Raw genomic sequence first — 24,485 nt, forward strand, 5'->3', positions numbered from 1 at the left:
TTAATCATAATCACAATTACGTCCGTCCATTCAAATGAAACAAGAAGATTATTCATATTTATACAAAAACTCGCTCGATTGTTTCAACTCCCTATAAATTGTGAAAATCTGTTCTGAATTTTAGTCCCGCAAAATGTCCCCAACTCTATCACTTCTGAGTCGCGAAGACTGCGAAAAAATCCTTCACCGAAGTGTTGACTCTGGCCAACTCCTGTCGTACAAAATCCGAAAATTCCACGACGATGTTGCGGGATTTTTGGGTGAACACTACCAACTTACCCTCAAATACAACACAAAAAATACCACAAATCAGTCAACTTACTTTATCAAAGCTCTCCCATTGGGCAATCTCAACCAGCTCGACTACGTCCAAGAATCAGGAATTTTCCGAAAAGAAGTGATTCTGTATCAAAATCTCTTAACTGAGCTCATCAAAATTGGAAATTTTGGGCCCAAATGCTACTTTATTAAAGACAGTTGCATCGTTTTGGAGGATATGAAAGCCAAAGGTTTTGAAATGATGCCAAAAGAGGAATATCTTGACGATTTACATTGCATCGCAATGTTGAAAACACTGGCAAAATACCACTCTTCGACAATTATTTACGAAAGGAAAAGAAACATCAAGTTGGACGAAAAATTTCAAGAGGAGATAAAAGAGACTTGTTTTTCGTTCATTGAGGGCCAGCCGAGGCACAAGTGGTGTGTCTGTGTCACTAAATGTGTGAACGATTTAATTAAATTACTACCAATTGAGAACTGTGATGCGATTTGTGCCAAATTTGAGAAATTTGTCTTCGAAAAAATGCCCCAAATGCTCGCTCCCTCGAAACAATTTACTAATGTCCTAACACATGATGACTTGTGGTGTAACAACTTATTATTTAACGATAAACCAGAATGTGTTTTTGTCGATTTCCAACTAGCGAGGTATACGCCCCCGGCCCTTGACTTCCTCATCAGTTTGTTTCTGAATCTTCAATACTCACACGTCGAGGAAAATTTAAGTAAGTTTGTGGACATTTACTACTCGTTTCTTGTGGAAGCGCTGAAGAAAAATAATTTGGACGAAAGGGAATTGTCTAGACGAGAGTTTGACGAAACTTTAGGTTTTTATAAATTGGCTGCACTGACTGAAACTGCCATGTATGCGACTCATATTTACGTTTCCGAGAAATTATCAAACGAAATTGTAGCCGATTTCCACAGTTATAACGAATTTTCGTTCATTAATCGGAGCAAATTCGCTGTTAAAGAATTTCAAGATAATTCGCAATACCGGGACCGCCTTTGTGGGATTTTAAAACCACTAGTGGAGGAATTAAATGGCGCGCCACCATGCCGCGACTTATAATTAACCAATAAGAAAAGAGTTATGAAATAAATGTTTTATTTAGTCTTTTTTGATACGTTCTTTGATTTTCCATGCACCAATCATGTAACGCAACCAAATCAGTCCTAAATCTTTCCCCATCTGGACTGAACTCCAAAATGGGGTGAGTTTTGATCCCTCGATTTCAGTCCAGTTGACGGCAACTTCACCAATTGGAATGTTTAGTTTCTGGGCAATGTACAATAATTCGACATCAAAAGCCCTAAACAAAAAATTTTGCAATTTTTTGAGGACAAAACAAATTTTTACCATCTTTCTACATGGATGCTATCAAAGCACAGTCTTGCTGCGTCCCTTGTGAACAATTTGAAGCCACATTGTGTGTCTTTCACTCCTTTCACAGTAAACAACCAAACTAGAAAATGGAAACCGTACATTAAAATAGTCCGAAATAGACTCCTTTTCGCCACTGATTCTTTCTCTAAATGGGCCCTAGAGCCCACTATAATCGCCGTTTTCCCAGTCAAATCATCAGGATTTTTCAAATAGTCAACTAAAATACATATTTCTAGTTACAGAAGACATTTGATCACAAATACATACCCCCAGTTTTCTCCCAAAGACATTTTTCTAGTTTTGTGAGATCTGAAAACTTTGTGGCTCCATCAGCGTCCGCAAATAAAAGAGCAGCCCCTCTGGCACTCTGCATTCCCTTCAAAGACACTTAAATGATGGACAAAACCGGAGTAGTCTTACCAATCTAACAGCCCCTCCTTTGCCCCGATTTGTCTCCAAAGCAAGCACCCTCAACTTATCAACCCCCAATTTCCTGCACCATTCGTTAGCCACGTTGAGGGTCCCATCACTGCTTCCGTCACTAACAATAATTATCTCATAAGTGAAATCGGTCTGTTTACACCTTGATTCTAAAAAATCCACACATTCTTCCAACATAGGAGGTACTAAAAACTTAAATTAGTGCAAATTTAAGACCGAAGTAGCCCCAATTACGCCGGTTTTCCTCATTGTAAGCGGGTACTATCACACTTAATTTTTTACTAGGCTTATCTTCAATTGACGGAAATAAAATCGTGTTTCCGGTGACAGGGTCTAAAAACTCTTTTTCTTTTTTGCTCCTTAGAATTACCGGATATTGGTTAGTTGTAACAATTATCAAAATACAAAACTGAAAAAAAAATTACAAAAGTGAGGTTATGTAACTAATTCAACTCACTGCTAAAAATATAGACATACAAATTGCGGAAAAGTAAAAAAATAACAATTTAAACGGCAAATCCATGATTAATTAACAATTAAAGCCGAATTACAGCATTGAATTAAACTGAATTTGTGGCAATTTTAAATGTCGCCTACAATTGATGCAACCATAATCATTTCCGAGCTAATGAGCAAAAGAACAAAAAGTAAAAAAACAAAATATACAAAACATTTTTTAAAACTTTAACAGATTTATTTTACTTCAATTCTAAAAATCTACAAGAAACCATAACAAAATTAAGTTTTAAGATCACATTAAAAAAAAGTTTTGTGAAATTTCATCAGTACCGTACTTCTAGATAACCAAAATTCGTTAAATATGTTAACGCGCCAAAAGCTTTTTTACAATTTGGCGTTATAATAATAAAAAAGCTGTTCTTTGGTGCTAGTGTTAAAGTGACAAGCACAAAATACATTTAATTATGTTAGTTTCATCATAAAAACCAATATTGGTCAAGTGTTTCTTAAAACATTGTCACTCCATGCACACCTAACCCCACTTTTTCAAATTTATCCTCTTGAACCCTCACAAAAATGTCCTCAGTTACAATTCGCGGCATCCCTGTCAACTTCCCTTACACCCCTTACGATATCCAAGTCAATTACATGGAAAAAGTGCTCGAGTGTCTTCAAGATCGCCAAAACGGGGTTTTGGAATCCCCCACCGGCACTGGCAAGACTCTGTCCCTCCTGTGTGCCTCCCTAGCCTGGCTTGAAGTGAAGAAAGCGCAAGTGCAAGCCCACCGACTTGTGACAAATGACTCGACCGATTTTCTCAAAGAGTTGAATACTGCAGCCGGGGGGCAAAGCACCCGTAGCTTTTTGGGCATGCCGACAATCATTTACGCTTCGAGGACGCACTCACAGCTGTCACAAGCCATGCAGGAGTTGAAACGGACAAACTACAACCACATGAAAGCGACAGTTTTGGGGTCCAGGGAGCAAATGTGCGTACACCAGGAGGTGCTCAAAGAGAAAAGCAATGCAATGAAGGTGCATCTGTGTCGGTTGAAATTGAGGGAGAGGTCGTGTCATTTCTATAACAACGTTGACAGGAAAAAGGAGGATCCGGCAATTTCGCAACTGAGTATTGTGGATATTGAGGATTTGGTCAAGTTGGGGCAAAGCCACAAATTCTGTCCTTATTACATGGCAAAAGAGTTGAAGCAGAATGCTGATATTGTTTTCACGCCCTATAACTATTTACTTGACCCCAAAGTGAGGAAAGCGTTAGGTTTAGAATTGACAAATAATGTTATAATTTTGGACGAGGGGCACAACATTGAGAAAATTTGTGAAGACTCCGCCAGTATTCAGATAAAATCGACCGATATTGCGCTTTGTATTGATGAAGTCACTGCCGTTATGAAGGCCTTAAGTGACGATGTTGTAGTCGATTTTAACGATAAAGAAGTCCCTAAAGACTTCACCGCTGAGGAGCTTTGCATCCTCAAAGAAATTTTCCTAAACTTTGAGAAAGTGTTAGATGAGATTGAAGTCAAGTCAGTGTCGCCTGAAGGCACGTATTTCGAGGGCAACTACATTTTTGAAATGTTTAACAAAGCTGGTGTAAGTTTTCTTCTCCTTAAATGTCCAAACTATATTCGAAATTTTAGATAAATGATGGCAACTACGCTTCGGTTCTTTCCGTCATGGACAAAATTATACAGTTTTTAGCAGCGGGGAACGAAGGGCCCTTTGCCCGAAAAGGCGTCGGTTTACAATTATTTTCCGATTTGTTGACAATCGCATTTTCAAGCATCAGCCCCCAGTTTAAGGAAAAAATAAGAAAGAGTTACAAGGTGGGTTTTGGATCGGGGTTTTATTTCATAATTTGGTTATTTAATCGGTTTTAGGTCCACATTGCCGTTGAAGAGGGCAAGAAAAGGGCAGACGATTGGTTGTCGAAAGCAACACTAAAAAGTCGCTGCCGTGTCTTGAGCTATTGGTGCTTTAGTCCTGGTTTTGGGTAAGTTTGTGGCGAGGGGCCGTTAACTTGAACAAAATGTGTAACTAATCCAATTCCAAAAAAATTCCTCCGAAATTCCTGTAATTCCAACTTAATTTCCGAAATTCCGATAGTTCTAAGAAAATCAGCGTAATTTTAAAAAGGTATTATCTCTGATAATTCCGAAATTCCAGTAATTCACAAATAATTCCAGTAATTCACAGATAGTACCAGTAATTCTAAAAAATCCACCAAAATTCCACTAATTCCAATAATCCATTGTAATTCCATTTTTTCATAATTCCAAATTAATTTCTTTAATTCCAAGTTAATTTCCGTAATTCTAACTTAATTTTTGTAATTACTAGATAAATTTGTTGTAAAATCTTATTTAGTTTTAAAGATTTTATTTCGACAACTTTTATCAAAATTATTATTATGTTTTTATTACAAAAAAAACTCTAATCTCTTCGCCTCTCACAAACTTGATTCTTCTATTCACACAAATTGTTCATGAAATTTGTCTAATTACAATACAGGGTACGCCAGAACTCGCGCCCCAGAGAAAAATGTCAAATGCCGGCGGCAATAGGTCGCCAAAAAGTGCAGCCGAAGAAGTAATTTTTGCTTGCATAAGAAAGTTGTTAGACTCTTAAATTCAATAATCCCAGAATTCCAGTAATTCACAAATAATGCCAGTAATTTCAAAAATATTCCACCGAAATTCTTGTAATTTTAATAATCCATCGTAATTCCATTGTTTTCAGATTAATTCCTACAATTGCAAATTAATGCCTGTAATTCCAACTTAATTTCCGTAATTCCAACTTCATTTTGGTAATTGCAAAATAGTTCCTGTAATTCCAAATTAATTACTATGTTCTAAGAAATTCAACGAATTTTGAAAAGACATGATATACGATAATTCCTAAAAGAATTCCAGTAATTCCAAAAGAATTTCAGAAATTCACAAATAATTTCAGTTATTTCAAAAAAATACCAGTCATTTCAATAATCCATCGTAATTCTATTGTTTTCAGATTAATTTCTATAATTTAAAATTAATTCAAACGTAATTTCCGTAATTCCGTAAAAAAAAGAAAATACGTAATTGCCAGTAACTCCGAAATAATTCCAGTGATACCAAATAATTCCAAGCAATTTTGCTTATATTCCAAAAATTTGTACAACTAATTCCAGAGTTAATAGCCCCTCGGTTTGTAGTCTTAAGGTTGACTCATTCGATTTTTGTACAGGATGAACATGTTATTAGATCAAGGTGTCCACTGTGTCATTCTAACCAGTGGCACTTTAGCCCCCCTGAAACCCCTAATTTCGGAACTCGAACTCAACGTTGGGGTCAGAATCGAGAATCCCCATATTGTCAAAGGCGACCAAGTTTGTGTCAAAATATTAACTAAAGGACCCGATGGCGAAGCTTTAAACTGCAATTACCAAAATCGCGACAATCCGAATTATTTAATGTCTCTAGGACAAGTCGTATCGAATTTAATTCGAATTATCCCTAATGGGGTACTAATTTTTTTTCCTTCGTACCCCATTATGCAGAAGTGTCAACAACATTGGCAGCAATCGGGTATTTGGGATGGAATAAATAAAACCAAAGTAATTTTTTAATCAGATTAATTGATTAATTACAAGATTGAATTTTAGGCGATTTTTGTCGAACCTAAAGACAAAAATTCATTCACTTTCGCCATGTCTGAGTATTATTCAAAAATCAAAGACCCAACTTGCAAGGGGGCTATTTTTATGGGAGTGTGTCGCGGCAAAGTCTCCGAAGGCTTAGACTTCGCTGATATTAACGGCAGGGCTGTTTTTATCATAGGATTGCCATACCCACCCCTCAAGGACCCCAAAATTATTTTAAAGAAACGCTACTTAGACACGTGCAACGCCAAAGACAAAGAGGTGACTTGTTCACAGTTTTAATTACTTTAAACTGTGTTCTAGTATTTAAAAGGCGACGATTGGTACAGTTTGGAAGCCACCCGTGCCATAAATCAGGCCATAGGCCGCGTCATCCGCCACAAGGATGACTATGGGGCCATAATTCTCCTCGATTCGCGTTTCACGAACCCTCGAGTCCAAGCCAATCTGTCGCTATGGCTCAAAAAACACATCAAAGTTATGCAAAATTTTGGAACACTCACGCGCGATCTCCGGTTGTTTTTCCAAAATGCTCAAACAAAAGTGTGTAATAATTGTTTTGTTTTTGTTTTAAACTGTTTTTCCAGTTGCCTGTGCCCAAAACTAGGGATGAAAATACACCCCCCAGTGCAGGGGCGAAGTCAAGGGTTGGTAATTTCGATTTTAGTTCGAGTTCGATTTCGTTGACGCCGAGCGGAAGTAGCGGATTGGTGAATATTCACAAAAGGAAAACAACAGAGAGTGAAAATCCAGTTAAGAAAATGAAAATTACTGTAATAGCGAATCGGAAAAACGAGACGCCATTGGAGACTTCCATTTCAGAGTTTATTATTATGGTGAGGATTTTCTTTGTGTTGTGTTATGTTATTTTAGGTGATTTGTTTCAGGTGAAAAAAGCATTACCTCCTGAATGTTTCAAGAAATTTATTAATTTGTTGACGGTTTATCGGGCTAATTGTAATCTTAATGAACTTAAAACAAGTCTCGATGAGATTTTTTTAAAGAGGTTTCATTTGAGATATATCATAAAAGGGTTAGAGCCTTATATTAAAGATGAACACAAAAGTGAGTTTCGTGAATATTGTGACAGTCGGCAGTAATTGTGTTATTGTTAAATAAATTTTTTCATATTAATATTTTATTATTTTACCATTTTCACAAGAAAAATTTAATTTTTTTTTTTTCGACGCCGCAACCGTTGACACCGTCGACACGTGCCACGGCGCCAACTTGAAGGATTTATACCTTTTTAGGGATTTTTTAACAATTAGACAAAATTAAGATTTTTAAAATAATTTGAACGTTGCAAGAAATTTTTAATTTTTCTGTTTACAACAAAATATACTCAAAAGTCTGTATTGTGTAATCTCCAAAAATGAAATTTCAGAACTTTAGCAATATTGGTTGTGGTTGTAATCATAGATGAACTTCCGGTTTTATAAATAAAAAAAATGTAATTTCGAAACAAAAATACTTGAGTTTCTCACAACTATGAAGACGAAATTGGACATCTTATTAAAGAATTATTTGTCACATCCTGTGATTCTAACCTCACTGTTTGCAATAAAACTAGGTTAAATGTAATTTTTCTTATTTACATCAATTGTTTTTACAAAAATGACGACAATAACGATCCGAGGGGTCCCCATAAAGTTCCCCTTCACACCCTACGACATCCAGACCAAATACATGGAAAAAATAATCGAGTGTTTGGAAAATCGCCAAAACGGCATTCTAGAGTCGCCCACGGGGACAGGCAAGACTCTTTCACTTCTGTGCGCCTCACTAGCCTGGCTAGAAGTCCGCAAAGCCCAATTCAACGAACAGTCAACCTGTCATAAGTGTGGGAGTGACAGCCCCCAGCTTACAACCCTTCCAAGAATCATCTACGCATCCAGAACGCACACACAATTGAGTCAGGCTATGCAAGAAATGAAACGCACGGCTTATAATCACTTGAAAGCTTGCGTTTTAGGGTCGCGGGAGCAAATGTGTATAGACCCCGAAGTAATTGAGGAAAAAAATGCTTCTGTTAAAGTAGGTACCACTACGGAAATCCTTGTATTAATTTAGAGTCTTAGGTGAATCTTTGTCGCACCAAAGTGAAGCGAAAACAGTGTAAATACCACCAGAGGGTAGAAAGGGCGAGTCACACACCCCCTATTAGCGACTTGAGTGTTGTAGATATAGAAGATGTGGTTACACTAGGGCGTCAGTGTGACTTTTGCCCCTACCACATGGCTCGTGAATTGAAAACAAAATCAGATGTAGTTTTCATGCCTTATAACTATTTGTTGGACCCCCGGACTAGCAAAAATATGGACGTTGAAATTAATGCAAACGTAATTATTTTTGACGAGGCACACAATATTGAAAAAATTTGTGAAGAGTCAGTCTCAGTACAAATAAAATCAACTGATGTTGATTCAGCGATTGAGGATATTGCAACCGTTATTGAAGTTTTAACAAATCAGTATGTAGATGTTGATACAATTGCATTTACTACAGAAGAGTTACAAACTTTAAGTAAAATGTTGATAATATTTAATAGAGAATTAAACGGTATTACGTTATATAAATTAGCACAAGCTGGAACTATTTTTGACGGTGACTATATTTTTGAAATTTTCAAAAAAGCTGAGGTTATTTGGTAGTATTTGTTAATCGAGTTTTATTTATCAAAATTTTAGATTCATGAAGACAATAATAGAGGAATAAGTGAGTTAATTGAAGGTATTTTAGATTTTATCTCTACGACAAGATTCATACACCGAAGCGGATTTGGATTACAAATTTTCAATAATTTACTCTTTATTGCGTACTACAAACGAGGCCAGGAGTTTCGACAAAAAATCAAAGAAAGTTTTAAAGTAATGTATGAAACATCTTTATTACTTTTTTACAACAATTATTAGGTCCAAGTAGAAGACGAAAAGCCCGAAAATCTCTGGAAAACCCGATACTCGCAAAAAATTGAGCAAAAAGAAAGTTGTCGCGTGTTAAATTTTTGGTGTTTTAGTCCCGGATTTGCGTAAGTCAGACCTGATTTTAATTTTTAACCACCTTTCATTTATTAATTTAGGATGAATATGTTGATGGATCGCAATATCCACTGCGTGATCCTCACTAGTGGCACTTTGGCCCCCTTGAAGCCTCTAATTTCGGAACTTGAGCTCGACATCGGGGTACGGATTGAAAACCCCCACATTGTACAAGGTGACCAAGTCTGTGTTAAAATTTTGAGCAAAGGCCCCGATATGGAACCCCTAAATAGTAATTTTCAAAATCGGGCTAATCCGAAATATTTACGATCGTTGGGGCTAGTAATTTCGAATCTAATCCGGGTAATCCCCGACGGTGTTTTAATTTTTTTCCCTTCTTACATAATTATGCAAAAAACAATTGAACACTGGCAAGACGACGGCATATGGGACTCTATAAACCGAATTAAAGTACGGCGGAAACATTATTTACCGGCCATTTATTGTTGATTTTTAGCCAATTTATGTCGAACCGAAAGACAAAATTTCCTTCGCCACCGCCATGTCCGAGTACTATGCCAAAATCCAAGACCCGAGCTACAGTGGGGCTATTTTTATGGGGGTATGTCGTGGCAAAGTCTCCGAAGGCTTAGACTTCGCCGATATAAACGGCCGGGCTGTCTTTATAACCGGACTGCCGTATCCCCCCTTGAAAGACCCGAAAATAATACTGAAAAAACAGTACCTGGATTTCCGCCACTCAAAAAACAAAGATGTGAGTTCGCCTTGTCTTGTACCTGAAAATAATTATTGTTTTCAGTACCTGAAAGGCGACGATTGGTACAATTTGGAAGCCACACGTGCCATAAATCAGGCCATAGGCCGGGTCATACGACACAAAGATGACTTTGGGGCAATTATCTTGCTTGATTCTCGGTTTACCAATCCGCGGATTAAAAATAACTTGTCTTTGTGGTTGCGACAACACATCACCGATATGAAAAACTTCGGGGAAATTATTAGAAACGTACGTGTGTTTTTCCAAAATGCTCAGAAATTCAAAGAGCCCCACGTGAAGGAGATCGTGATTGAGCCACTTGTTGAAGCGTCAACAAGCAGCGAGGGGACTATAGTGAAAATTAATTCTCGAAAAGGAGAGCCTTTGGAATGTTCTACTCCAAAGAAGAACAGATAGTAGAACAGATAATACAGTTAAATGATGTTTTATTAAGTAAAAAAGTCTTTATATTTTATACCTAAATAATCTTATCAGATCTTGAGTAAAGTGATGTCTAACTTATTAACGAGTCTGGAAAAAAATGACGTCGTCTGCTGCTATAGCCGTGGTGGATTTCGGCTTGCCATCCTCCCCCATAACCTCCCCATAAGTAATGCGACCAGTCACGTGCACTCTTTGTCCCTTTTTTAAGAAATTCAAGATTGTCTCTCTCAACCCGGGTTTGAAGCAAATCACTCGATGCCATTCCGTACGCTGCATAAATTGCCCCGATTCGTAACGGTAATTCGTGTGAGTCGCTAGAGAAAAAACGGCGATGGGGTGCTGCTCCGTTCCCTTTTTCTGGGGATCGGCACCCACACGACCCAATAATTGGACACTATTGATACCTGAAACGTTGAGTATCATGAAAAATTGTTACATAAGGGGGCTGTAAGATACTTTTTTCAATTTTTGCAGGCTCCTGATCGGTGGTGGTTGTTGATGAGTGTCGAAATATTTTTATATTTTTGGTATTACGCAAAACGGAAGATAAAGTTGTAGTCTACAAATAAAGTGTTACGGAGGCTTAAAATTCGATTACTTACCTTAAATAAAGCCATTTCGGTACAATAACACAACAAAAATTATAATGGCGGCGCTTGCGCCTTGCGTCGACGTTTTGAGGTTATGATTATGAGCGCCATGTTTCAAATGTTTTCAGGGTATAGGACGATTCGTCGACGCAATTTTTCCGGTTACGTTAAATGTGTTAATTACATAAATATTGTAATGATGTGATTGAGTCATGTCTTATTGTATAATAAAAATGTGAAACGTGGAGGTGTTTAGTAAAAATTAAAAAAAAATTGATTGATACAATATGTCCGGTATGCTTATTTCGTGTTTGTGTCGAAGGTTTGTTCTGTTACCACTGACGTATAAAAAAAGAAGGCAAGATTGCGGAAATATTTATAGAAGTAGAAAAACGCGGAATGCGGATAAAAATATCAAAAGAAATGTCTAGATTGCTGTAAAGGTATATTTCAAACTTGTCATATCTTCGTTAACAATAAATTCTCATACAAAACATATTAAGACAGCGTTGTATTTGAAAGGTAGCTAATTTATAACATATGTACAGAACTGATAACATGGGAACAATATACCAATTGACACAAAATTCGATTCACTTTTAAAAAATAAAGCCATTAGGTTATCCACCCTTACAAACTTAAGACTATTATCTTTGAATATGCAGTAAAAATATGTACAGAATACATAAAGCATTATACATTCTTTTTAAAATCACACAAAAAATTGAGTCAAACATTAAGAGATCACAGAAATAGAACTGGAAACAGTTCAGCCACGCGTAAATTTTTCCATATGAAAAAGCAGCAAATGCCACAAAATTGGAATGTGGTACAATCAAAAAATCAATTTCCTTCCAGTCCAACTTCTTTGTACATTGAATTTAATTATTGTCATTGTTTGAGGATCACCCAAAAAAGCTGCCTTCGGCAGTCACCCTCGTGACCAAATGAAAAAATAATTTATTTTGGCACATGCGTATAAAAGATTTTTAAAGCAGACCGCTTTAAAAACCCAAAATATATTTTTTCTTCTTAAAAAATTAACTATATACACATTTTCATCATCACTATTCCTTTGCACAAGTCTTATAAATATTGGCACCAGTATTGTCACTAATAATGCACATTGATAGGTCCATCACACTGTCGCTAGTGATGCTGGGGCGGTATGGGCGGGTCCGGCGAACAAATTATGTTCACATGTCGGCTACTACTGCTCAAATCTGTGGGCCCCTCCATTGTTATACTCAAATCGGTCGGCTTTTCGTCATAATCGCCCCGGTTTGTATCGCTCTCACTTTCAACAGGCTCTGGCTTGATTGTCACACTCGGAACGATCTGCGCCGGAGGCTTCAAATTGGTCGGCGACATTTGACGCAACAACGAGATGTTTTTGATGTTTTTCAACTCGGTCGGATTCCGCAAAAACCTAAACAAAATAATCAGTCAAGAGTTACACACAATTTTTTTCTACAACTTACTGATAGCAGTGTCGCTCCCCTTGTACTTTCCTTAAAATATTTACTCTGTAATAATACCGCAAGGCACGTGACATTTTGTCGTAATTCATTGAAAGGTGATTCTTCTGGATTCCCCAAAGCTTGGCCAATCCAGCTGGATCAACGATTTTGAATACGCCAGTATCGCGGTTTTTCCATGCGATATAATTGGTGTAACGTTGAGCAGGATCGTTGAGTAGTTGTTGGAGAAAATCCCACAATAAACGCCCATCTTTAACAAAAATATTAATTAGAATCGCATTCGTAGTTATGCAACCAAATATACTTACTTGTGTTGGGTTCTGGAGATTCATTCGGGAAAAACTCCCTTCCGACAGCTTTAAAAACTCCGGGACTCCCTGCAACCTCCTTGGGGCTCCTCGGGGCGCCGTGTGGCAGTGGTGGTGGCAACGAATACGCACTGGGCGTATTAGGGGGGCTTCCGGTGTGTCCGTCTTCGTCGGAATCGGACGGATTACTTCCACTTCCATTGCTCGCCCCTGTACTGAAAATGGAATGGCCGAACGTTTGCGGATTGTCGGCATGTTGGGGGCTGCCAGCTTGGCTGTCCACAGAGGGCGCTGGACTCAACGTCACCGAATTGCTCTGAGCCATTATGTGTGCCGCGATGGATGCAGCGTGCGAGGGATGAAAAGGATCACTATTTTGGGTCAGGATATTCCAATTAGGGGTCGGTGGATGCGAATGAGGAGACAGTGGATAAGGGTGGCGCGAGGTAGGAGTGACTGGACTGGACGGCAACATTCGCTGCAAGTTGTTGGCATCCCTGACGAGAAGCTGGAGAACGTTGTAGAGGACGTCCCCCGAGCCGGGAGCTCTTTCAGCCAAATCCGTTCGAGTCAAAAGACAAATCGCTTTGCCTATAAACCAGAATTTAGCCCGAGTCGTATACAAAATGTTTCTACTGACCGTTCATCTGAAACATGTCCATATCGATGGGTTGCAAGTCGAATTCGCGTTCGGCCCATCGCAGAAACGTCGTGACATCATCCCGGGACCAGACCCTAGGGTCGGAAGCAAGATTTGAGGGCAGTTGGCTTTTGTAGTCCATCAGAGGTGAAGAAGGGGGCTGTTGGGCTCCGATCGAGGCGAAGCCGAGCGGATATCGCCACAAGAGCGAATCAGGACTGAAAGGCAAAGGCAAGGCGAGACGATCCATCGAACTACTTGTAGGAATCGGCGGCAAAGGGCCCGGAACTAATTTCATATTTTCAATCTAGAGGAAAAACGTTGCGTAAATTAACGAGTTTTTAAACGAGTAGGAAGTGGCATGCAATTTAAAAATATACCAACTAATGATAGAGCGGAGCTACGTGGGGTTCTGACGCTCACGGAAGTTATTCCAAGGTTAAGACGGTGTTTTTGCGATATTTACATTTCGCATTATCCGGATTCTAAAATAAACGTGAACAATACGCATGAAAGTGACCTTGGGGGCCAGAAAGGCAGAGGAAATAAAGTGGTTTCCGACCTTTGATTTTTAACGAGTGAATTATTACACCAGGAAGAAATGTGTCAATGCCGAACGAGACGACGACTTCCGTAATCGCAATAGCGAAAATTAATTTCATTCTTTGACACGATGGAAAACGTCTACATTGACGCAACTGTTGCTTAATTCATGAAAAAACACGAACACTGTACTAATTGATGAGACGAAACGTCTCTAGGGAAGAAAACGATTATTTTTTGCGACCTTAACAACTTCCGTCTTTTGACGTCATTAAAAACACGCATTTATTGTCATTCAGGATTAATTACTTTTTATTCAACATTTTGCACTGTCCGCACACACTGTTTTCGCAATCCTTATCATTTGCACCGGAAGTATAAAATTGTATCCTATCGAGTGCGCCGCCACTGGTGGTATTTATTCATGTCGCGAAACTTGAGTAATACCATCATTGCATAGATCCCAGGAAGGCATGACGTAAGTCGCGAACACCTGTTTTGATAAGAAAAAAGCTCGACAGGTGTGTAAAAAATTCCATGTACGCCTCTGATCCACCGGAAATTCCTCTCGCCCACACACGAGCGAAGAGCGCACCGCGTCGCGTTTTTCCGTCTTGAGCAACAGGTGAAGAAAGACACGTGTGCACAGGTATGGGAGGGTGGGTCACACGTTACCTTGTCGCTTAATCCGTGACATCAACCCCTGCACTGTTTTTGTTTTTCCAAACGCACACTAACGAGCCAATCGAGCACTAGCAGTAACTGTGACGCTGCTCACTCGGCCGCCACCTTACCACTACTGTTTTGGGAACTGTTTGGACTCACTCGATGGAGAGAGTATGCGGGAGTACGAAGCGAGAGAGTGGGGGCGACGTGCGCTGTTGCCGACCCGAACACCGGATCTGCGGGCTGAGGAGGGGGGGAGGCGGCCAGACTTCCTCCTGGACTAAATCTGTACTTCACCCGAGGATTTTTCGGGCAGGTGGTTGGGGAGAGGAGTGCTAGATGGACTACGGGGCTGGAATTCGAACAAGGAAGTTATTGAGACATGGCTTAGGCAATAGGTCGATTGTTGCACAAATTAACGTTGAATAACGAGAAGAAAGGGCGATGTAACGACACCTGTTGATTAAGAAAAAAATTCAAAAAAAGATTTATTTATGATGAGGGGCTGGATCATTTCATTTTGTTTAGATTGTCAACACTGTTTACTACAGGTGCTACCAATTAAACCTATTTTTATGAACTTGTCCGATCATAAATTCAATCTTGGAACGACACACGCAGTGGCGTAACGAGGAGATCGAGAAAGATTACTTTTTCATTGTCCCAAGCAGAAAGTCACTTTTCCGCCTCCCATTTAAGCGAGTGTAACAAAAAGCCTACTTGACGATAAAAATCAACTAAACTGTTACGAACTTTAATTTCAGTCAGGCCACTCTGATCAAAAATAAAAAAATTGCTAAACAGTGTCGTAATCAGGAACAGATAAAGTTTCAATTGATTATTTATTAATTAGAATGATCAAAAGATTTTACTCAAACGTAAAAATAGCGATAACGTGTGAGTGATATTGCACAAGTGTTTTTATCACAAATGTTGATAATTAAATCTGCGGGGCGCCAATTTGAGTAAAGGAAGTGCCAATCTTGATCTTATCAAACTTATCGCCCAATTCAGTTTTTTCCAGTGATCTGCTGCGTAATTTTTTTCGGACATTTGACCAAAAATTGGCATTGTTACTAGTGGCGTGGTTTCGAAATTGGCCGTAAATAATACTAATTTTCCGGACGATAAGGTCGATATTTTTAGCCATAAAACGATGATATAACTGTAATAAAATGAAATAAATCGTCTTGTGGCGTTTTTTGAGGCGATAACGTCGAGTGGGCATTGAACGATTCGCTTTTATCTTGATCTGAGGCACCGTGATCGCGCCAAAATGCCAAAAAAGGCGGAATGAGTGTTAGATGACGTCAGAGCGTGTGGAATGTTAAGACTTCGGCCGGACATGCCAAATGTATCCGCCGATGGCGCTCGAAACGTTTTTATTATCCACACACACAAACACATGCGAAAAATCTACCCATAGCGAAGGTTAAAAGTGCCAAGAAAGTTCGAATTTCTTGGCAACGATTCAACGATGACTTATTACACTTATACTTCCTTCCTTTGTGTGGAAACGTCGCCAACTGTGATTCACAATTGATGTCACGACTACTTGATCGAATTAAATTAAAATGCTAAACACCTATACACAACATGTGAGGACCAGATATTTCGCGAAACATTTTTTTACGATTTCCAGTTGATTCATCTTGAGGAATTTAAAGGCCGGAAATGACATCAACTTGCATTTCTTAGTAATATTTGTAATCAGAGTAGGCAGTGATTGTTGCGTTGGTAACAAAGACACTTCCGATTCTGGTGCGTCGTCATTGTTACCAACACGAAAAAATCGCGGCCTACTCAGTATGACGAAATGAATTATCTCGCATAGTTTTCTTTGAGTATATTTTCTCAAATAATCTCGCTTTGTTCAGGTTTCGGATTCTAATTGTTGAGGAAAATTAACAATAATGAATTTATGGTGTAACATATCCTCCTGTTCAACAAACTAGAAACTGTAATAATTTTGCAACATTTTTGCGGTAAACAATAACTTTTCTACAACCACGTAACATCTATTTCGATCATTATTATCAGTTAGATAATTCCGTTTTTATCTTGCTCAAGTGTGTATAAATCACAAAGTCTTCCGTAATGATAAAAAAAATTATATGAACATAATATTGAAATTCAAGTAAAGACTTGTACCCGGAATTGTACGATTCATGCTGAGTTTCGTCATTAGTCGGATTCCGAAACGAAGTAAACAAGGGTTCAGGATTATATAAATTAACCTGCACCTGAGAGGTCCTGCTGGGTGCGGAATTAGACAAAAATTTTACTCTTTGACGGAGAAATTAGGGAATTTACAAAATCTATAAACCGATTTGAACCTTCCCAGAATGGAATCTCCAAAATTTTGCCCAAATTTAGTCATCACAAAGAGAAAGTATAATACCGAATTTGTTTCTGCAAGTGCGCTTATTGTCGAAATTATCAATCGCCGATTAACAAATGAGCACTATTGTTTTGCAATAATTGTGAACATTTTTTTCCGCTTTACCTTTCGTTATCTATTTAAATGTTTTTCGACTTTTTATTTTGTAAAACAGTAGTAGCATAATTTAACCTTGCATTTGCCTTAACTCAAAGTTTGGTAAGTTCTGGCTCATCAAAAATTTCGCTGATTTTCCAAATAAAACTTGACAATGCCCTTGCATCGCCTTCCACCTTGATATTACCATAACTCAGTCTTATCACCAATTAATAACACACGGAAATTTCATTGTTTTAACCAGTTTTCCATCCAACAACACTAACAAAAGTAAAAAACATTCACTGACCTAGCTGAATGTTATATGTAAACTAAGATGATTTACTGTTGTTATCATTTTCCCGTATTGCTTTGATAATGTATTTATTGGATTGTCGGTTTGCTTCATTTCCATTGTTATCTTATCAAAATTTCGACAGGAACCCCCAAATGCGGCTATTACGTGCACATTCTTACGCTTTCAATGCCAACCACCATCGTTTAAAAAATCATAACTCATTACGGAATCAGGATGTCTCTAAACAATCTCCGGAAACGGCTTTGTCGACCATATTGGAATATCGTGACCTTTCCCGTTTCCAGGTCGATCCATTTCTCACGACTGCGTTTTCGGGAATTTTCACAATTCGGTTGCGTAATTTAGTGTCACGTTTCGTTGGGTAAGAGATTCGGGAGAAAGTCCACATTCGTCACATTTTTAATCAAATAATTTATGCGGACTAGGGATGAAACCCCTCAACAAGGCAACAAATCGATATCTCTGTCCAATTCAATTTGAATAAAGTGACCGCTTGTGCCCTTTTCTATCTAATCTGTTTATTTTTTCGCGTCTCGTTATCCTTTTAAAAGATTTCCTCGCCTCTGCGTCCAGACCATAGGTTATCAAAGGGCATCCTCAGCCCGGATATCCTCGAATGTCAAAGGTTATCGTAAATTACGAGACTTTATTTACAAATTGACGTAAATGCGGCCATGTTGTCACCGGTGATTCTTCCTTAACGGAACCGGAAGCCACGCCATGATTTAATAGACGCTCCGGAGGAAAAAACTTCACCGGAACTCGGAAAGGAAATGAATTTCAAACGTCGAGCAAAAACATCCCGATTCGACTTATCTCAGCAATATGCTAATCGGAATTAATGTCACCGAACAAAGTTCAAAACATGACGAAATAAAATCGCTAAAATATCGATTTACCACTTGTACGACTTCGTCTGCGAATATTTTGGTCAAGTACTTTGGGTACATGAGGTGGTACTCCCGCACCGGACGCGCTCGTTAGTCGTCAAAAGGCACATTGTCATGTAAATGGCCACAATAGGAGTTGGAAGACTAAAAACAGCTCGACCTTTGCCCCGCATTCCCGAGGGTCATTTCCGGATGGAGCCCTTAAAAAAAGGCGACGCGATTGTATGCCAGGAATCCGCTAAAATGCGGGTCATCTAAAATAAACGGTGTGCATTTACGAGACTGGTGCAAGCCACAAATATCAGAGGACACTGAACTTTGGGAATCTGCGTCTTGCATTTCCACAACTTTGAGGAAAAATCCGGTGATTAATTTCCGGTTGACTGTCAGTGGTGACCTTGGAGGCGAGAAAAAAGTTGAAAAACGCGAAACTCCCTCAAGTGCCACATTGGGGTAACGGTTGATGAGCACCTACCGGAACACCTGTTTCGGGCAAGGTAATGGCCGATAAACCGTTCCACGCTATTTCCCCGGATTTTGGGTTAGTGTGCACGAGACTGGGGTTGGCTAAAGACCCCGCCAAGTGTCAAGTGTTAATGCAAACATTAAACACATAAACAGCAAGATATTTCGGTCCGAGTTTCGAGGAGTGGTGCGATTTCGCTACCTGCAAGGTGCAAGGTGAAAAAAGGACGTCATTGTGCGTCCTCGAAGTCTCATCCCTCACAATGGGCCTTTATGTGCGTTCCGAGAAGCGGTCATTTGGGCCCCTGGCGTACGCCAGTGTTCTATCTCGGGAAATGTCTCTTAATTGAGCCATAAATTCCCGTGCCGAATTGCATAATTAAATCTGATAAAACGATGTGGATTTCTTAACCAGAGATTACGACCACGACTGCGTACACTCACTCGTTTATGTTCTTAACTATTCATCAAGATTTGATGATGATACAGCGATGCATGTGAGGGATTAATTCGCGATAAGACGGACTAAAAATGGAATGATGAATTCGCTTTTTGAATTCTTCGAGAATAATGAAGACATTATGCCCGAATTTTGACGCAAATGCACAGATTTGTATGCAAATGAGTGAATTTTTTCACGCTTCGGAAATTTGTGCATCCGGAATCACCTGCTCACGGAGATTTATTTCAACTTAAAAAGTAGACATAATATTATAAAACTCTTTATTTACGGTTTTTTCAACCACTTTTCACACTACAAGTATATCTTTTATCACATTGAAATTTCTATTTTTGCCTTCCCTGTTCCCTGAACATAACCATTAACATATTCAAAAATCAGTAAATTACGCTGCGTTTGAGTTCTGAATGTTCAAAACCTTGTCCTTTTGCCCCATTTTCTTCTTGTTCAAAATTTTCGCGGCGGCTTTTTTCACTGTTTGTCTCCTTTTCCATTCGTATTTGGCCATCTCGTACCCAAAAACCAAAATTCCGCTCATCCAGCCCACTAGTAATAAATAAAACGGGCCTTCGAATCTCCTAATAGTGAGGATTTTCGAAACGAGTTCCTTTTCGTGCCTTACTTCCAATTTATCGACTTTAGATTTGATAAATTGTATGAAACCAGCCGATTTCAATCGGGTTATCATCCGGCTGATTTGAGGTACGATCGGATAGCCCTTGACGAAGTAAAACAACAAGTAAAAAAATAACAGGTGGTCGTCAATGTAGTGAACTTGTGTCGTGTAGAATTTAGCCATTCTGAATTTGACACTGCGTTCGCCCCAACAACAAACGAGGTTTCTTTGAAAAATTGTGCGGTTGAGACAAGCGGGGCCAAAGGCACAACTTGAAATTATTTTTTTCGATGTTATTTCAGCCCAGTTTTGCTCTTGGCTTAAAATATGCATGACGTCGTCGGTTAGGCCCATTTCTAGGTTGGATTTGATGATGTCGTCGAAAGAGTTCACTTGGAATGTGTTGAACGTTCCAAAAAACACATTCGTTAGGTTACTGTTGAAAATTATATTCAAAATCATGCAAAAATAGATCCAGAAAATGAAAACAATCCGCAGTTCGAATCTTTTGGGTGTCTTCTTCAAGTAGCTCCCAATGAGGATTAGGACAGCCACTCTGAAACCATTTTTCCGGTAAATTTTCGTGGGTTCGTTCGTGAACCGAGCAATTTTTTCAAAAACCCGTGCCATCGCTGTAGTCAACACCACCAAAAGTACCCAAAATGCCGGCTCAAAAATTTTCACAAGTCGAATCCAATGCACCATCGGCAGCGCTCTTGGCACCACCCAAACCAATTTATCCTCCATGTGGTTGGTGGAAAAGTCAAAATCTCGAAACTGTGTCGAACCAACACTCCGAAACGACCCCATGGCCATGTCGACCTCTCTTTCTTGCAAAAATCGAAAAGAAGCCGAATACGAACCATTTTTTTTCGCCGAACCGAATTTAAAACTCTTGTCAAAAATTTTACGAACGTTAAATTTCAAAAATTCCTGAATCAGATCCAAAATTTGACTTTCCAGGCCCTGCCTCAGGTCAGAACAGTCAACATAGGGAAGCAGACACTTGGTCAAAACGCGGATGGTGGTGTTGCGCCAAAATTTTGGCAACTTCTGGGGAAAGGGAACGACGTTGTGGCAGAGACCCAAAAAGACCGGTTTTGTGTCCGTTTTTTTGACATTTTCATATTTGTATGGAAAATAAGTGAACACTTGACCGGTCCGTGTGACTACTGCTACGTTTACTACGTAGAATTTTGATAAAATTTTGAAAATTTTTGGCAAATTTTTCTCTTCACTTATTAGCCAAAATTTCGCTCGAGGATTAAATGACTCAACTGTGGACCACTTTTGCAACATTTGGTTTAAAACTGAAGCACTTGGAATTAGGTAGGTTTCGGGTTTGCGATTGTCGAAATTTTGAGCCGTTTCGTGGCCACCCTGTAGCACTACTACCGGTTCTTTGAAAATAACTTCCAGGCATTTCGACGTTTCGTCCCCATTGAATAGTAAGGAACTCAACAATATAAGTTTCGAAACTTGCATTTTTGACCCAAAACTTGTTTATGTAAATACACCACAATACGTATTACGTATTTTTGATAATTTCTCTTGAGAATTACTTGGGATAATCAAACTGGCGTTTTTGTATCGTTACGTCATTAAGTGCTACCATTTTATCACTCTATTATCTAAAAGTGGTCCGTTTTTATTAACTGTGTTTGATAGTATTGTAGATCGGAATCGGATATTTTTATAAATATTTTATCACGTAATTGCGCAAAATGGGGAACATTATCGAGAAAATCTTACTAATTTAAGTGTGAAATCGCTGATTGATCTAAATTCTGAAAAATAATGTTTTATTCCAAAGCATTTCAGAGATAATTATCCCTTCATTTTGTGTATAAAGTTTTAGAAATGATTATTGCGTTTTATGGCCATTTTGTTGACTTCCAGCAAGTGTGTAGCTTTGGGCTCCTCGAATCCCATTTTCTTTCAAAATTGAGGTATTTTAAAGCATCATTTACCTAACAAGTTTTTATCTTAATTATAAACCTACGCCAAAATTTATGTCCCGGTTATCGAGTTTTGCAAAATGAAGAAGAAAGTAAAAAATATCTCGAAAAAAGCGTAGGATTGATCAAAATTAACGGCGCAAAAGTGTCAAATGTGATTTAACGGTCCTCTCGTCGATTTTTTCGTATGAAAAGTCCCCCACACACGGAAGAAAGGCCGTTCCGTCTTTCCCACGCTCGACAATACATTCAGACTTCTTAAGAAACTGCACATTGCGTCGTCTTCTTCTTCAGCAGCCGCCCGTGTCTTCTTTCATCGGAACCAGTTTCGTTTCATCGTCGATTTATTGTTATGTAATGTGTGTTGGTTCCCAACATCATTGTAATCTCTCGACTTTATTTCCAAACCCGAAAATAACTAAAAATCGCTGGAATGTCCTCAACTTCCGGCACCTTCTCCTCACCGATGAAACTCCTTATCGTAAAATTGTCTCGACGCTCTATTTCGGTACGAATGACAGTTGTTTGTTTGTGGTTGCGGCTGGAACCCGTTCCAGAAATGATCTAATTTTACTATTGCGTCACTTAACAAAAGAATAATGGATGCGTCCCTGATGACCGAGGGATTGGGAAAAGGGGACCAGAGCCCTTTTCAATGTTTTTTTAGGGTGGCTGGGGTGGATGCATGGCAAGTGTGGCTTGTCTTTGCAGGTTACACACATCTGGCCGATTTAAGGGGGCCGCGGAAGTAAGGATAGATCGTCAAGGGTCTCATGGCAAGGCACCTGCCAAAGAACTGATTTCCAAACATTAAAAAAATGAAAACCAAAGAAGTAAGCGGCATTTTGGTGTAAATTTTGCAGCTGACCCTGACGGTAGGTCGTTTGAACGGAAAAGTAGGAGATAATGCCGTAGTTTTACACTTTTAACCTGTATTTTGTTCGAGGAAGCGCCGAGCCGGATGTGTAGAGAAGCCGTTTGTTTACGGAGCAAATATCGCGTTATTGATAGAGAAACGGCTTTGGGAAAAATGCAGAGTTGAGGCCTTAGATAAGTCCGGAACAATAATACGGAATGATTAATTTATCAGATTAGGTGGTAATTCCATTTATCGTCGCGGGAAATGTCAGCAGCGCGTTTAAAATCCCGCAAGTCATCAAAATTGCAGCAATCGTTTATTTATAAACCAATAATCAACTTCAGGTATAAAAATTCACAATGGTTGAAAAGATGAAAAATGAGTTGCGTAAATCAGAAATATTTTGGTGGTGAAGAATAGGTCTCGAATGTCTGGCCAAAAAGTCTGAAATGTGTCCATCCCCGATCAGGTATAGAATTAAAACCGTCGGGGTTTCTTTTGTAATGGTCGTTTTGTCACCCCATGGGTCGCACCCCTGTTATTTTTCGGGGTGTGTACCGGGGTTGCGTCCCCCGGACTCATTAACCGAGCAAGATTTCAATCCAAACCTGTGACTAGTCCACACCTGTTGTCTTTAAAGCCACAGGTGCGCTATGAAATCTCCTTGGCATTCCTGCTGTAATGAAATAATAGCTCGGGCAAAACAAGGGTCGCTGAAAAGACGCATCTAGCAGATGAAGTGCAATAATCCGAGTGCAGAAACAATGAATTTTTCCAGCTCGGACTAAATCACTTAACGTGATGAGACGACGGCCTGAAAGCCTGTTTTAAATTAAAAGTCTGCAGCCACATGTGGCCGCGTATTATGTTACGGCGTTGTTAGCAGGAGAGGATTTTTTGCACGTAATTAGACAAATACCGCAAGAAAATTCGAACGTCATCTGATATGAAACCGGTGCGACCCGGATATGTTTGTTTGATTTTGTTCCTGTTTCCATTGTTCTAAATCGAGACGCTGTTTCCACGCGAAAAACCAAATAGGAAAGCTCAAGTGTGCGTAAGCAAACGATGCTTGAATAAACAGAGCCGGTGCACGAAGAACATGTGTGAAACTGGAGACTTCCTGACACCAGCTGCTTCGACGACGAAGACTGGCTTTCTGATAGGTTTCCGACACCTTCGGGACACGATACGAAAAAAATTGATTTACAAGCACCAACAGACAGGTTCGTGGTTGTGGTTGGTGGATGGAGAAGGAAACCATAAAACAAGAACCAGTCCAACATTATCTGATACCAGGGACGAGAAAATCACAATAACAAAGCGGGACACGGATTTCTACAAAAACACGGCTGACGACAAAATAAAAATCGCAAAGTAAATCGCGCTTGGTGATATGTTTATTTAAGACACGAGTAAATATTCTACCAAAATAAAGCCACCAAATTCCTCTTAAACCTACTTTATTTTTCAATTACGAGGACATGGATTAGCTTTTGTGTTTTTTTATGTTTATTTACTTTAATCTACAGATTGCAAGTTTAAAATTTAATTAATGCAATTTAAACATGAAAATATTGTAGTCCCTCAAGCGATATTTTTTGGTTTGGACTCAAAAGAAGTTTTTGGCTTTTAATTTTGTTCGAATAAGCACAAAATATGAAATACATATTTACTGGTCTTTATTTTTATTAAATCAACGCAAAACTGGTAGAACTAAATCTGAACAAAAATTTTATTTATTTAATACCTATCATCCGTTAACAAATTTGTATGGCCTT

The 24,485-nt window shown here is 38.9% G+C and overlaps 5 protein-coding genes across 6 annotated transcripts; 2 read left to right on the forward strand and 3 right to left on the reverse strand.

The window, feature by feature from the left end:
• Positions 1-104: 104 nt before the first annotated feature.
• LOC123006028 lies at positions 105-1,407 on the forward strand. The gene has a single exon (XM_044400177.1). It carries the CDS (start codon positions 134-136, stop codon positions 1,352-1,354), a length of 1,221 nt encoding a protein of 406 aa, XP_044256112.1. The 5' UTR covers positions 105-133; the 3' UTR covers positions 1,355-1,407.
• LOC123006029 (dolichyl-phosphate beta-glucosyltransferase) lies at positions 1,374-2,730 on the reverse strand. The gene is made up of 6 exons (XM_044400178.1): positions 2,568-2,730; positions 2,345-2,519; positions 2,090-2,295; positions 1,937-2,045; positions 1,643-1,886; positions 1,374-1,595 (listed from the first exon to the last, which is right to left on the reverse strand). The coding sequence occupies exons 1-6, from the start codon at positions 2,631-2,633 to the stop codon at positions 1,394-1,396; spliced, it is 1,002 nt and encodes a 333-aa protein (XP_044256113.1). The 5' UTR covers positions 2,634-2,730; the 3' UTR covers positions 1,374-1,393.
• Positions 2,731-2,911: 181 nt separating this feature from the next.
• Positions 2,912-10,511, forward strand: LOC123006031 (regulator of telomere elongation helicase 1 homolog). The gene is made up of 15 exons (XM_044400181.1): positions 2,912-4,180; positions 4,228-4,413; positions 4,468-4,580; positions 5,816-6,185; positions 6,234-6,491; positions 6,534-6,773; positions 6,818-7,066; positions 7,118-7,319; positions 8,020-8,267; positions 8,312-8,872; positions 8,921-9,100; positions 9,146-9,261; positions 9,313-9,682; positions 9,729-9,986; positions 10,032-10,511. The coding sequence occupies exons 1-15, from the start codon at positions 3,146-3,148 to the stop codon at positions 10,404-10,406; spliced, it is 4,761 nt and encodes a 1,586-aa protein (XP_044256116.1). The 5' UTR covers positions 2,912-3,145; the 3' UTR covers positions 10,407-10,511.
• LOC123006030 (single-stranded DNA-binding protein, mitochondrial) lies at positions 9,094-11,141 on the reverse strand. 2 transcript variants are annotated; one of them, XM_044400180.1, is made up of 4 exons: positions 11,036-11,141; positions 10,890-10,992; positions 10,468-10,837; positions 9,094-10,008 (listed from the first exon to the last, which is right to left on the reverse strand). In XM_044400180.1, the coding sequence occupies exons 1-3, from the start codon at positions 11,048-11,050 to the stop codon at positions 10,512-10,514; spliced, it is 444 nt and encodes a 147-aa protein (XP_044256115.1). In that variant the 5' UTR covers positions 11,051-11,141; the 3' UTR covers positions 9,094-10,008; positions 10,468-10,511. The 2 variants fall into 2 exon arrangements, with proteins under 2 accessions (XP_044256115.1, XP_044256114.1); XM_044400179.1 differs by lacking the exon at positions 9,094-10,008 and having other exon boundaries at positions 10,419-10,837.
• Positions 11,142-11,451: 310 nt separating this feature from the next.
• LOC123004710 (ets DNA-binding protein pokkuri) lies at positions 11,452-14,828 on the reverse strand. Its single transcript, XM_044398104.1, has 5 exons — positions 14,671-14,828; positions 13,453-13,759; positions 12,813-13,403; positions 12,505-12,754; positions 11,452-12,452 (listed from the first exon to the last, which is right to left on the reverse strand). The coding sequence occupies exons 2-5, from the start codon at positions 13,748-13,750 to the stop codon at positions 12,173-12,175; spliced, it is 1,419 nt and encodes a 472-aa protein (XP_044254039.1). The 5' UTR covers positions 13,751-13,759; positions 14,671-14,828; the 3' UTR covers positions 11,452-12,172.
• Positions 14,829-24,485: the final 9,657 nt, after the last annotated feature.

Source organism: Tribolium madens, unplaced genomic scaffold (assembly GCF_015345945.1).
Source record: "Tribolium madens isolate multiple individuals breed KSU strain unplaced genomic scaffold, Tmad_KSU_1.1 Scaffold_20;HRSCAF=117;Tcas5.2_LG4, whole genome shotgun sequence".
In the NCBI taxonomy this organism is placed as follows: Eukaryota; Metazoa; Arthropoda; class Insecta; order Coleoptera; family Tenebrionidae; genus Tribolium; species Tribolium madens.

Bases quoted from the DNA above. Each gene is read 5' to 3' on its own strand.
- LOC123006028 (XM_044400177.1), top strand. From the start codon at position 134: ATGTCCCCAACTCTATCACTTCTGAGTCGCGAAGACTGCGAAAAAATC.
- LOC123006029 (XM_044400178.1), bottom strand. From the start codon at position 2,633: ATGGATTTGCCGTTTAAATTGTTATTTTTTTACTTTTCCGCAATTTGT. The intron at 2,296-2,344 runs GTAATTGGGGCT...TTAAGTTTTTAG, and splicing joins TTACAATGAGGAAAACCGGC to TACCTCCTATGTTGGAAGAA. The intron at 1,596-1,642 runs GTAAAAATTTGT...TTTTTTGTTTAG, and splicing joins AGCATCCATGTAGAAAGATG to GGCTTTTGATGTCGAATTAT.
- LOC123006031 (XM_044400181.1), top strand. From the start codon at position 3,146: ATGTCCTCAGTTACAATTCGCGGCATCCCTGTCAACTTCCCTTACACC. The intron at 9,683-9,728 runs GTACGGCGGAAA...GTTGATTTTTAG, and splicing joins ACTCTATAAACCGAATTAAA to CCAATTTATGTCGAACCGAA. The intron at 9,987-10,031 runs GTGAGTTCGCCT...TATTGTTTTCAG, and splicing joins GCCACTCAAAAAACAAAGAT to TACCTGAAAGGCGACGATTG.
- LOC123006030 (XM_044400180.1), bottom strand. The intron at 10,838-10,889 runs GTATCTTACAGC...TCAACGTTTCAG, and splicing joins GCCTGCAAAAATTGAAAAAA to GTATCAATAGTGTCCAATTA.
- LOC123004710 (XM_044398104.1), bottom strand. From the start codon at position 13,750: ATGAAATTAGTTCCGGGCCCTTTGCCGCCGATTCCTACAAGTAGTTCG. The intron at 13,404-13,452 runs GTCAGTAGAAAC...TCTGGTTTATAG, and splicing joins GGACATGTTTCAGATGAACG to GCAAAGCGATTTGTCTTTTG. The intron at 12,755-12,812 runs GTAAGTATATTT...TTTTTGTTAAAG, and splicing joins ATCTCCAGAACCCAACACAA to ATGGGCGTTTATTGTGGGAT.